The sequence below is a fragment of the Gallinula chloropus genome, assembly GCF_964237585.1.
Source record: "Gallinula chloropus genome assembly, chromosome: 1".
In the NCBI taxonomy this organism is placed as follows: Eukaryota; Metazoa; Chordata; class Aves; order Gruiformes; family Rallidae; genus Gallinula; species Gallinula chloropus.
In genome coordinates, this window is record NC_140085.1 from 16,532,998 (window position 1) to 16,545,337 (window position 12,340).

General features: G+C 47.7%; 1 protein-coding gene across 1 annotated transcript; it reads right to left on the bottom strand.

Annotated features, from left to right (window-relative positions):
- Positions 1 to 7,843: 7,843 nt before the first annotated feature.
- HEBP1 (heme binding protein 1) lies at positions 7,844 to 11,932 on the bottom strand. Its single transcript, XM_084277227.1, has 4 exons — positions 11,819 to 11,932; positions 11,525 to 11,663; positions 9,815 to 9,995; positions 7,844 to 8,566 (listed from the first exon to the last, which is right to left on the bottom strand). The coding sequence occupies exons 1-4, from the start codon at positions 11,894 to 11,896 to the stop codon at positions 8,395 to 8,397; spliced, it is 570 nt and encodes a 189-aa protein (XP_084133353.1). The 5' UTR covers positions 11,897 to 11,932; the 3' UTR covers positions 7,844 to 8,394.
- Between the last annotated feature and the right edge of the window lie 408 nt (positions 11,933 to 12,340).

Sequence of the window (12,340 nt, forward strand, 5' to 3'; positions counted from 1 at the left end):
TGAGTAGCAGCTCTCTGTCTATAGCCATGGGAATAGACATCATTTTTAGCTTGTCATAATTCTGGAGCTGGATTTGTTCCAGAAGAGTTTGTCATAACAGTGGGCTGTTCAATGGTTATTTATGATAAATGGATTCATGGATTATGTGATCAAACGTTCTGGAAAGCAATTGTGTTTATCTTCACACCGGGCCTGTCTGAGGAGCTCCCATTCATCCCCTTGCTGTGTCTCCAAGGACCAGGGAGCTGAAGTCCCCAGGAACCTCTCAGTCTGTGTGGCAGTTCCCAGGACAGTCTCCTAATCTCCCCGCCACGTGTCGATCACATCTCATTGCTTTCAGTAGAGCTGTCTGCAAGAAGCTGCCTCCAGCGTTTCTTCAGGATTTTTTTTTTCCCAAATTTCTTTCCAGGGAAAGGGAAAACATCCAGAGCCTTTTCAAATGCTACTGCCTTAGCATCAGGAGTGGGAGTAACATGAAAGGTGAAACACAAATCCCTGTCCGGATCTATGCAATTTTGGTTACATTCTGTGCATTCTGGGCTTCCATTCAAAATAAGCAGTTTTTTAAAAGCCAAGAGCAAAATCATACACTACAGAAAAAAAAAAAAACCTTCCTTTTTTCTCTCTTGTTCAGAAATAGCACCATCATGATGTAAAATAAACTCCTGTTAACAATCCAGCTCTGTGGGGAACTGTCTCCAGCCAAATGACTGCCCTGGTTCCAGATCTGAGTTTCATTTCTGGATCCAGAGAGATCTCCTGTGCAACAACTGAAAAGCTGATATGGTCCCTGCCTGGAGCATGCACCTGAGGAGCTAAGTGGGGAACTGCTGCAGGCAGTGCCACCGCTGTGCCCAGGGACATGGCAGAGGTAAGGCATGAAGCTACTTAGGGGTCAACACACAGTCAGACCAACAAATACACCTGGGAGGAACAAAACCACCTCTGGGCACCCAGCCTGGCTGAAACTTTACCTGTTTTTCCAGCTCTATTTGCTCCAAACCCTGCTTCCCCATTCAGATCAAGCAAGTACTCCAAAACCTGCAGGGCTGCTTTCATTGTTTTCAAATCAGCTGGACAGGTTCCCAACTGGAGGGTGCTTTAGGCCAGGTTCCCAAGACACCTATCTCATAAAATTAGTGTTTCTGTTTTTCCCCTCCCAGGGGCAGCTTGGGATTCAGTCTCTCCTGGGAAGCAGCGCCAAGGATGTTCTCAGAGAAAGAGCATCTCTCTCTCTCCACAAAGGCATATATGGAAGCCTTGCGCAAAGCAGATGGCAACACAGCAGGAGCAGAGCTGTGCTGGGGATTTCCAGGGAGATCTTTGCTCCTTGGGCCTTGGTGTAGGGAAGAGACAGGGTCTGGCGCTAGGCAGGTCTGGGGAAGTTGGGAGGCATCTCTGGTTCTCTTCTATGTTTAACTGTGCTGCAGCTGTCACAGCACCAACCCCTATCGGAAGGGATTTGGCTGCCTCCCCTTCCTCATCAACATCTGCCAAGGCAAAGGGCCAGCACACAAGTTATGGGACACCCAAGGCTAGATGTCCAACTGACCCATTTTCACACCACCCTACCCTCAGACAGCAAAACCAGGACACCAACTGTGTACCTCCTATATTGTGCATAGGATTTTTCCTCCCCCTCAGCTTGGGTTTCCCACGCATGGGTACCGGTGTGCAGGTGGAAGCAAAGCACTGGAGAACGGGAGGAATGGTTTTACATGAGCTGAATTACCTCAGATAAACACGACTGCTGTAACCATCCCCTTCAGGGTACCCTGGCTTTATAAATAATACTACAGCTCATGAAAGAGATTTCAACGAGCTAGCACATGTTGACTTGGAAAGATGTTCCTTTGCAAAGCTGAGTCATAAAGAGGATTGAGAAACTCTGCAATCAGTGATTAAACATATATAAAGATCTGCCAGCAGGAAACTATGCCCAAAATTGTTGTGCTGTACAGTCCCTTTTATTTCAATGCTTTGCTTTGGGTCAAAGGTTTAATGTGTTTCATTTGTCTGAGCATGATGCATTTCAAATTTCAGATCCTCTCCTCTCTTACAGAAACATTTAGTTCTGCTGATCTTGTACTTCATCAGTCATGTGGGAGGGTGACCAAACTTTCCGTCCAATGCTGAAGATGCTTCAATTGCTTCTTTGGACTCCTATTAGGAAAGGTCTTAAATTGAGCACTAGGGATATAAAAAAAAATGGATGAGTTTGGAAAGCTCTGGAAAATTACTCAAGGGAGAACAGTTGCCATGGCAATGCTTCTGTGTTTTTTTTCCTGGGATACAGAAGTATGTGCTGAAGAATTCAGTTCCCCAACACACACACCTCACTTAGACACAAAGTCACTTGGCTTCCATGGGCAAGCACAGTCAGGGTGGTGCAGCTGCCCACAGAGCTCAGGCATGAGCTCTGTTGTCCCACCACAGGGAGCCCCAGTGTCAGGTCACGGTGCCAGCATCACACTTTCCTGCACCAGGTGACTCTGAATGGCATCATGGCTCCAGAGTATCTCTGCAAAGCAAGCAGTGCTGGTGAGAGGCTCACAGCTTACGATGTTCAACAGCTCGTGGGATCCTAGACAAGTAGAAGGTCCATGGCACTTGTAAGCCACAGTGGAGGCTGGGCTGCAAGGGATGTAAAACAGGAGACACTGACCTGATCTTGTGTTTGGTATGTGGCAGTGAGTTGATACATATGCATGAGAATCCAGAACCTCAAAGACATTGAAGCACTAAATTCCAGTGGTATCTTTCTGGATTTTGTTTCTGGGATGTTTGACTTCCACTGGTACTTTTTAAAACTCTAAATTTCAGGTTCCTGAACCCAGTCTTCTCACCTGGATTGCACAGAAGATATGTCTGATGCTGTCCCAGAACCTCTGGCTGCTGATCAGCCAGACCCCATGTTTAGCTAAGAACACTGTGGCTCCTTCCACCCCATTCACTCATATTTCTCCTTGTGGAAACTGGGGAATGGGCAGCAGTGAGGGGTAGGGGAGCAACATGCACCCAACTCTCACCTAGGCATGGGCTCTGGATGTGGAATAAGACAGATAGCAATTCAAGAATCAAGCAGCATTTGCACTGACCCATCTTCTGAAGCAGCTCCCACAGAGGCCTAGAAAAAAAAAAGCATCTGCCATGGCTGAAACCTGTCTTGTGCAACAGATTCTGCTGAGAGCAAAGCAGAGATTATGAATGAGCTGACAGAACCATCCTGCTGTTGGCATAGGCACCAAGCAGAGACAGAGTAGCTATGCTGGAAGTGTTTCATCCATTACTGTCAGAGAAGTCACTTTTACCACTGATCCTGCTCCAATAAATCATGTTGCCAAGCAGTTTTATAGAGGCGTTATACATCCAAAGCTACTTATGGTCCTATTAAAAGAGATACATTGCTTTTTTAGCTCAGTGTGGCTGAAATGCTGTCACAGAAGAAAGAGAGTTGCTGCTCAGAGTGCTATTGTAAAAGAGGTATTATTGTAATTACAGCAGGAGGGACAATGAGAGCTAGGAGCCACCATCTTCTTCCCCTGTCCCATTGCCTTCGGGCAGCCTTGCAAAGCTGAAAATTTGCTACCACAAGCACAATAGCTGCTCACACACCCTTTGCCATGGTGATTGATGAAAATGGGGAAATAATGATGTTACTTCCCCTTTCACCATAAATCACCCATCCCCTCAAAGTGACTGGAGTATTACAAGTCTGGCCAGATTTATACAGACAACTTAACCAATTAGCTCTTTTATAAAGGCTCTTGTCTCCTTAATGCAGTGTTAGATACATTTAGGCATGTGTCTACAAAAGAAAGGATTTCTTTTTGGAGCTAACAAAGCTCTCATTCTGGAGGACTGAAAACCTTGGTCTGCAAATGTTCACCCCATAGCTGTGTTCCCATTAGCAAGGTTAGCCAGTGGTGGCAGAAGCCAACCCATTGATCAAAGGAGGATGTCTGGAGGCGCCTACAGAAACACTGCATATACACAAATACACAACTCATGCACACATATGCACATATTTATACACATACACACAGGCATATATGAAAATATATATGGTTTGCTACCATTGAGGCCAATAGGAAAACTCTCATGGGTTGTTACTAACGAATGAGGCAGCCTAGGAAGCTGGCACATCCAGCACAGATGAATCTATGCAGCATGCATTTAATTCGCATCAAGATCATGCTTTTCAATTTCACTCTGTTCAAACGTGGCTGACCCAATCTCCACCACACTGCTGCTCTGCAGAGTGATGGGAGGGCCCTGCACAGCTTCTAATCAGCAGCAAACCCACTCCTGTCTCTGGAAGGCAGAGATAAATCCCAAGGCATTATCCTACTAGGCTCATCCACCAGCAGGCAGCACTGGGAGCCAGGAAGATGCTCCTCTGCACCACCAACTGAGGCCATGGGAGAGGGGTCCAGGGCTCAACAACCACACCTCAACACCCACCGCACCTCAACAGCCCAGCAAGGTAGCTGCTGACAATGACGGGGGTGCCTAAGCAAGAAGAAACACCTGCCTTCCAGTTGCCCTTGCACTGTTGTCCTAATCCACACATTGCAGTTAATGCCATGACACCCTGTCAAACACCAGAAAAGCACCAAAACATGCCTGTTCAGCATCTGCTTGAGACAGAGAAGGGCACTGCACAGACACAGAAGAGAAGCAAGGAGGTGTCAGGCGATCTGCTGTACTCTTACCCTTGAGAACAAGTACTGGAGGGGGCAGAGGAAAAGCATTTTTTGTTTGTTTTCTTTTTTTCTTTTCACATCAGTTCAGGAGTCAATCGTGTGTAACAGAGTGGCTGTGACTGTGCCAGCTGTGGGTGGAAATCCAAAGCACACTTCTGACTTCTGGCCACTGAACAAAGAGATCTCTGGAAACCCTCTAATGTCATGGGCAAGTCTGGCTGTCCAAGCAAACATGCCCTTGCAGTGATGGAGGCATATCAAAAAGCTGGCTGACCCAGCTGCCTATGGAGCAGGGAGACAACCCACTGGAAACCCTTAGTCAGAGTTTTTCTGCCCTTCCACACACAAGGAACTCTCTGCCATAGGGCAAAACGATGTCCCAGATAGTAAGTTTACCTTAAGTCCAAGAAGCAACTGGACAAACACATGGGATAAAGTCTATCTGGGTCTGCCTAGCATAGTAGCAAAAATCCCTGAGCCACATTGTACTGGAGACAGGAAAATTTAGAGGAGACATCAGCCCACAGTTGCCATAATCCTGTTACCTGTCTCAGGTGTCCACTACTGCCCATCACTGGCTAGGACTGAGCTAGATGGACCTCAGCATGACAGTATGTCTAACATTTCTGGGTAGCAGGTCGTGTTGAAAGTCAGAGTGGTAGGTACTTGCCTGAACACTGTTTGGGAACCCACACATGGGAATACTCAAGTGAACACACGATTTTCCTCAGGTGGGCAGGACCCCTATTTTCTACATTAACGCAAATACATTGGTCAAAGTGCCCAAAATCAACAAAAAGGATTACTCCATCAGCTCCCATCTTGCACAGTCAGATGAATCAAAGCCACACCAGGATACATAAAGTAGAAATTTATTGGAAAAAGCATTATGACTATTTATAGATGCTGCAACATGATTAGTATCCCAAACAGAAAGATAAACTGGCAGCCTAATTTCTTTCAAATCAACCTTTCCAACAGAGATCACAAAGTCAAGGATCAGCACAAAAACGGTAAATCACAGTATATTTTTGTATTTAAAAACTCTAGAAAACAGAGACCTAACACAGGCATCTTTGCTTGTAATGAAAAGGCAACTCAGTTTGTATAAGCTCTTGATATCAGTTTTCACTGTTTATGAAACTATACCCTGCCTACTGCATGCAAAAGGCCAGTAGCAGCGTGTCCTGGTTTCAGCAGGGATAGAGTTGTGGGGTTTTTTTCTTAGCAGCTGGTTAGTGCTGGTTTAGATTCAGGACGAGAAGAATGCTGATAACACACTGATGTTTTCAGTTGTTGCCAAGCAGTCAAAGACTTTTCAGCTTCTCATACTGCCCTGCCAAGGAGAAAGCAGGGGGTACCCAAGAAGCTGGGAGGGGACATGGCCAAGACAGCTGACCCACACTGGCCAGAGATATTTTATACCATATGATGTCATGTTCTGTATATAACTGCAGGGCAGGGGAGGGCAGGCAGGAGGCTGGGGAGCTTGGAAACTAGCTGAACATCAGCTTCAGGTGGTGCGAAATGGTGCTGTGTCACTTCTTTTGTTTATTATTTTATTATCACCACCATCTCCCTTTTCAATCCTATTAAACTGCCTTTATCTCAGCCCACAACATTTGTTGTTTTTTTTTTTTCAGTTTTGACTCTCTCCCCCCTCCCCCTGGAGTGAGGGGAATGAGCAAATGGCGGTGTGGTCATTTTAGCTGCCCACAGCACAGGCAGAGCCTACAGATGCAATTACTCTCACTATTGGGTCAGAAGCTCTTGCTCTCTGTTCAGAAACTGTATGTGTGTTAGAGAAAAAAAACAATGAAACATGCTGCTGGGATGCACAGCTCTGTTCATGCCAGGTTTATTATTGGTTTTCCCAACATCTGAGATTTCACAGGAAAAAATTCAGGATTTTGATCATCACAGGACATTCATCACTGGTAGGAAGAAAGGACTGTATCCCAAAATCTGTACAAGTTGCAAAATCAACTCAGGAATGCATAAACCAGGCAGCACTGTACCTCTCCATTCCTCACCCACACAGGTAAAAATAATTTGGGACACGAATAGGTCCCAATGGATCCAGATGTGGCCTTAAAAGGGCCTTTGGTCCTTAGAAAACTCCTTGAAAAGCTTAACTCTTTGTCTGCCTTGATTTCCCTTTTGAAACCTCCTCCCCTGCACTGCAATTCGTAACTGCAGCCTATAGCTCTTCCTTTTTGTGTTTACCCATCCTGATTAGCTGCACACAGATGACTCTTGTGAGTTCCACAGCAAAGCTCCTACATAGCTCAACAAGAGAGAAGAAAAAAAGCACATCAAACCTTCAGTTTTCTTTCCTTTCACTGCTGAGATTTGTTCTCAGAAAGCAAGCCCACATCAAGCTCAACCAGCCAGAACCCAGGATACCATCTGACACATCTCAGGGGAAAAAAGGCTTTTGGAAAGCACCTGAACTTTGAGGCACTTGAGCATCAGGGCAGCACACTTCTTTCAGTAAAGGTAAGGGATTACACAGGCACCCACAGCAGCATGGTGTGTGAGCGTGTCCCCACTGCTGGCATCCTGCTGCCTCCCTGGCAGAGCCAACAACTAAAATCCTGGCTTGATGCCTAACAGTTAAACTCTGCCTGCCTTCTTAACACAAGACCTGCCCTTATTATTGTATTTTAAGTTTCCAAAAGTTTATTCCTTATTTGATGTAAACCACTGTTTTCAAGAACAGCCAGGTTTTCCTCCTAAAGTAGCCCTTCAGAACAGCATTTAAGGAGAGAGACTTATAGCTCTGTACCCACAGTATTTGTACTAGAGGCTCTCCATACTTCAAATGTACCATCAGATCCTAAGTAAGAGGCACCTGCTTTTTGTCACAGCCTGTATTTTCCTAATTCAACCACATCAGCACACCACATCTCAGGTTTGGCCCTTGTGTAGGCTAGTTTTAAAGAAATACTACACACTAGTTAACAGGAAGGTGAGGAAATGACCTTGAGGTCTCCACGCCACACTGCCCAGCTGCTAGCTGAGATCAGGACATAATATACCCCAATATGTCTCACCTCAAACAAAAGGACAGCTGCTAACAGAAACCTGGATCATCTCCTAAATGACATTTCTCTGTCAGGCAGAAGCGTGGCTCTCCTACATGCTATGAGACAATGCAAAGGATGCATATTTTCACTGTGCTGTGCTGGCAGCAGTTGCCTATGTCCCTTTAGCCTGCTTGTGGAATGGCACAGATAAAAGCAGCGCTTTCCAGCTGCCGCTAAGCTCAAGAAGATAAAAAAGTCCCTGTATGCCCTTTTGTCATGTTCACCCGCTGCGTTGGGTGAGACTAATAGTCTGCCAGCACTTGGACGTGACTCCTGTCAGGCACTGCTCTTAATTATTAAGTACTTTTGGCTATCTCAGCATTGAACTCTGGGAGCACGAGGGAGATAAAAGCAAGCCACCGAGCGATCACAAGAGTCCATGTCGTTGGGGACTTTGTCCAGAACAAAGGAGCAGGATCATCAGGTGGTTCTGCAGTGTTCTTCTAAAATGGTTGGACCATAAAAGACCCAGGCTTAGGTGTGCAGGGAGGAAAGGGTGGTCTTCTGCCTCTGCCAATTTGTTAGTTTATTTTGAAGAGGACAGGAACATAGCATGGGGAGGTTATCAGTGCAAACCTGCGGGGCTGGGAGCCAGATGCTCACTCTTTCACAAACCAGACCTCATTGCGCCGTCCGTAAGGCTTCATGGGGGGATCGTACCCATTGCAGAGGTAGAAATCCTTGCGGTATGTGGCGTCACTCCCCAGAGCAGACTTCAGCTTGGCAGCGTAGTTCACGTAATCCGCTTCTTTGGCATAGCCACCAAACTGCCTGCAAAGAAACCAAGCAATGAGGGGTGATGAGGAGTCCTGGCAGAGCACAGGGAGGGAGGGACACAACAGATAGCCACAATGTATTTAGTGGTGCATTTTGATCCCGCCAACCTGCACTCACGCAGGCGCTGTTCTCTCTGAACCAGCATGTTTTGTGATAGATTACGTCTCAAGGGTTACACAGCCTGGGTGCAGCCTGCCATTGGCAGACCCCAAACAGACCCATGTCTATCAGTTAGCAGAACAGCCCTGCCCTTTGAATCCACCCCACATCAGAGGAGCAGCTTCCGACCACACAAGGTTATCTTCAAGCCTGCTGAGCCCACAGTCCTTACACTAATGCTGTCAACAGCCACGTTCGCTGTGGTGCAAACAATCATCTGGTAGAAAACAGACCATGAAAGGAACCCAAGGAGAACAGGGGCTGGGGGAGTGTTGGGGAACACAGACGTTAGGAATTACAGCTCACAATGCTATTTAAAAGGGGTGGGAACTGGTCTGGTTAATGTTGACCTCCCCCCAACATGAACTATTTCCACATCGGTCTGCACCTCACTGCCCTGCCTTGGGGCCAAGGTTTGAGACAAAACAGCCTCTTCTTACAGAAGTGGCCCCCACCCAAAGCAAAGGCCACACAGCAGTCACAGACCGTTTAGTCAGCCAAAATAGCTCAAGCAAGGAGGCAGGGGAACATCCAAAGGGTGTAGAGGTTATTGTTATTGTGATGCTGATTTGAGCCCAGCTTGTCAGTCAACAGCTAAGACATTAAAAGGGGATTTGAAGCAGTGTAATGACTGCTTGTCTCCATGATGGCCTCTGGCATGAGTCCATCTAAGTAAGACTTCAGCTGACACCTGTAGTTTGATGCGAACCACACTGAAATACATTTTTGATGACTAAGAACCATCCTGATTCCAGAAAGTGGGGAAAACAATACTTTTCAGACATTAGGAATGAGTCAGTACCTTCATATTTACCCTCCCCTGCTCTTCACCAGGCTTTCACAGAAAGCCTTTTAGGACTAACCTCTGCACTTGTTTTCCCAGTCCAAAAAAAAAAAAATCCACTTTCCAAATGGATGCAGCATGACCAATGGTAAGAAATGCCATAAAACACTTGTCTTCAGTCTAGAAAGACCCCTCCACACCCACTGTCCATCAAATCACCTAGAAAACCAACACCACTCTTCAGAAAATGCTAGAGACCTCAGCACTCGGGATTTGAAATCCCAGGATGTGTTCCTTACGTGGAATAAATGGTCATCCCCTGCTTCTCTTCAATCTTAATGCTTTCATCGCTAGGACAAGGAGGGTTGGCTTGAAATTGGCTTGGGATCCTCAGAGAGACCTTCACTTTCTGCTGTAAGGAGCCATCTTCAGCAGGAAAAGCAGTGATGGAGACAGGAGCAGTCATGCCCATTCCCACCCCTGAAAGAGGCACAGAAACATTATTAGAGAAATACAAGTTCCTGGAAATTCACAGAATTAACAAAGGATTCACAAAAGCTAATTTTTGTTTAGGAAAACTCCTGACATTGCACTCTTTGTACAGTCAGACAAGAGTGGGGTCCTCTGAGATGTGCAGAACAACCACATCAGGCTTCTGCTTGGGGCAAACTTCTCTCTCGACGACTAAACAAGGACTCTGGGAAATGAGGGACCCAGGTGACATCCTGATGCCTTTTTATTAATTGTCCTGTTTCTGTGGCACTCAATCACATAGCTCATGTGACTGATGCACTCCCTTCTCTGACAAATCTCCTCTAACACAACAGGGTCTAATAGTTCCATGACAGGTCAGGGGCACGTGTCAAATCAACATCAATATATAAATCGGTATAGTCCAGACTTAGTGGTGAGCCCATAGCAAGTGCTGAGTAACACTTTCTTTTAAACCCTTTCAAATACTTCCAGACATCCTACAAGTTCCAGTCCCCCAAAACTCAGATGTTCTGGCTTTCAGCAGGACCATCCATGATGCCCACTCCACGAAAAGCATTCTTTTCTGGTCATAACTGCAGAGAGATACCACATGACACTGAAGAACATTGTTCTTCCCTCTTTTTCTTCCAGCTGTGGGGAACCTCCAACCCTCAGGACCAGGGAGCCACAGAACCAGCTGAGATCAAGCCATCTGCCTAATTTATTTCACTTTGATACTATACCTGTCTCTGTGCACACTTTATAGAAGGCACCTTTTCTCCTAGAGCAACAGCAGTCATCGCCTTACCAATACATGCTGCTGTAAATGCCATTTCTCTCTGCATTCAGCTCCTACGCCCATACAGACTATACAGGTCCCACTACCAGTTGCAAGGAAGATGGGAGAGGAAATGTATATGCCTCAGAACCACTTTGTGGTCTTCTCCTCCCGCTAAGGATGATTACTGATGCACATACTTCAGTAAATTGAGAATTAGAAGCAATCACCTGGAGGCAGCATTATGAAACATTACAAAGTACCATTAAAAAGCCCGCTCGTTGTTCATTATCCTTTCATGAATAAAACCAGCCAGATTCTATGATAAAATATCAAGGTCATAACAGTTATTTTACTGCTTATGAGGGCATACCCCAGAACTGAAGTGCCTGAGACTCCCCGGATTTTGTCAGCTCCCACTCACCCCGGGGAGCTGGCAGATACACGTGTGCCTGTCCTCACGCTACCCTAGCTGCGAGGTAGCTCACTCCAGCTTCCACAAGCCATTTTTGAGATTTTTACCCCGAAGCAAAGATGGGTTAGGAGCAGACTTATAGCACCAGTTGGTTGGTCACGCTCTGAGCTGTGCCAAGTCACTTTTTCCCAGCAAGGGGCTGTCGCCGCCACAGACCCCCAGTGCCAGGAGCCGCAAGCCAGACAGGCCCACGGTGCTGTCACCTCCATCCATCCAGCTTTCACCAAGCTCCTGTTAGTGGCGGTCAACCACAACCCCCTCAGAGCGCTAAGTCTCTCTCACCCTGGTCGTTGCTTCCTCCCACGTACTTGAGGAGCTTGACCGCCCCTTCCTTCGAGGCTTCGTCAAACGGCTTCCCGGCCACCTCCACCACGGCGAACTGCCCGCCCTCGCAGGCCCTCTCCTCGTAGCTGAGCTGCTCCTGGGTGGGGAGAGAGGAAGGAGAAGCTGCCCCGCCGGCCTGCGAGGGCAGAGCGGCCGGAAGGACAGCCGCCCTCCCTCACGGCGCATTATACGGCCCGGCTGGCGCAGAAACCCCCTGGGGAAACGGAGCCGGCCGCCCGCTCCGCCCCTTACCTTCTCCCCCTTGCCCAGCAGCCGGTAAGGCCATGTCTCCACCGTACTCAGCAGGGAGTTCTTGATCATTCCCAGCATCGTGCCGCTCTGCTCGCCTCGACCCCGCTCGGCTCTGCTCGGCTCGGGCGAGGTGGGAGGGCCCGGTGGGCGTCTCGCCGCCTGCACTGCGAAGCACCGCCCTCGGGAGGCGCCCACGGGCCGCGGCGGGGCGGGCGGGGACTGTGGGCCGCGGCCGCGGGAGGTCGGGCAGCGGCGGGCTGCGGGAGCGGGGAGCCGGCGGCCCCGGGGGTGGAGTAATGGAGGACGCGGAAGAGTATGATTAGGGTGGAGGGGGACAGCTCTCCCGAAGCAGTGGGAGCATAAAGTTTTTCACTCTTGCTTTTAACACAACTAAAGGGAATTACAGTTGTCTTTTAAGACAGTGACTTCAGGCAGTGCTCGAGTCTTGTAGGCTGTAGGCAAGGGGCAGGTCTCAGAAGCTGCTGGTGATGTTTGCTCTCCTTTGGCTGACCCCCGAGTGAG

Bases quoted from the DNA above. Each gene is read 5' to 3' on its own strand.
- HEBP1 (XM_084277227.1), bottom strand. From the start codon at position 11,896: ATGCTGGGAATGATCAAGAACTCCCTGCTGAGTACGGTGGAGACATGG. The intron at 11,664-11,818 runs GTAAGGGGCGGA...CTCCCCACCCAG, and splicing joins TGCTGGGCAAGGGGGAGAAG to GAGCAGCTCAGCTACGAGGA. The intron at 9,996-11,524 runs GTGAGAGAGACT...TGCCTCTTTCAG, and splicing joins GGGAGGAAGCAACGACCAGG to GGGTGGGAATGGGCATGACT.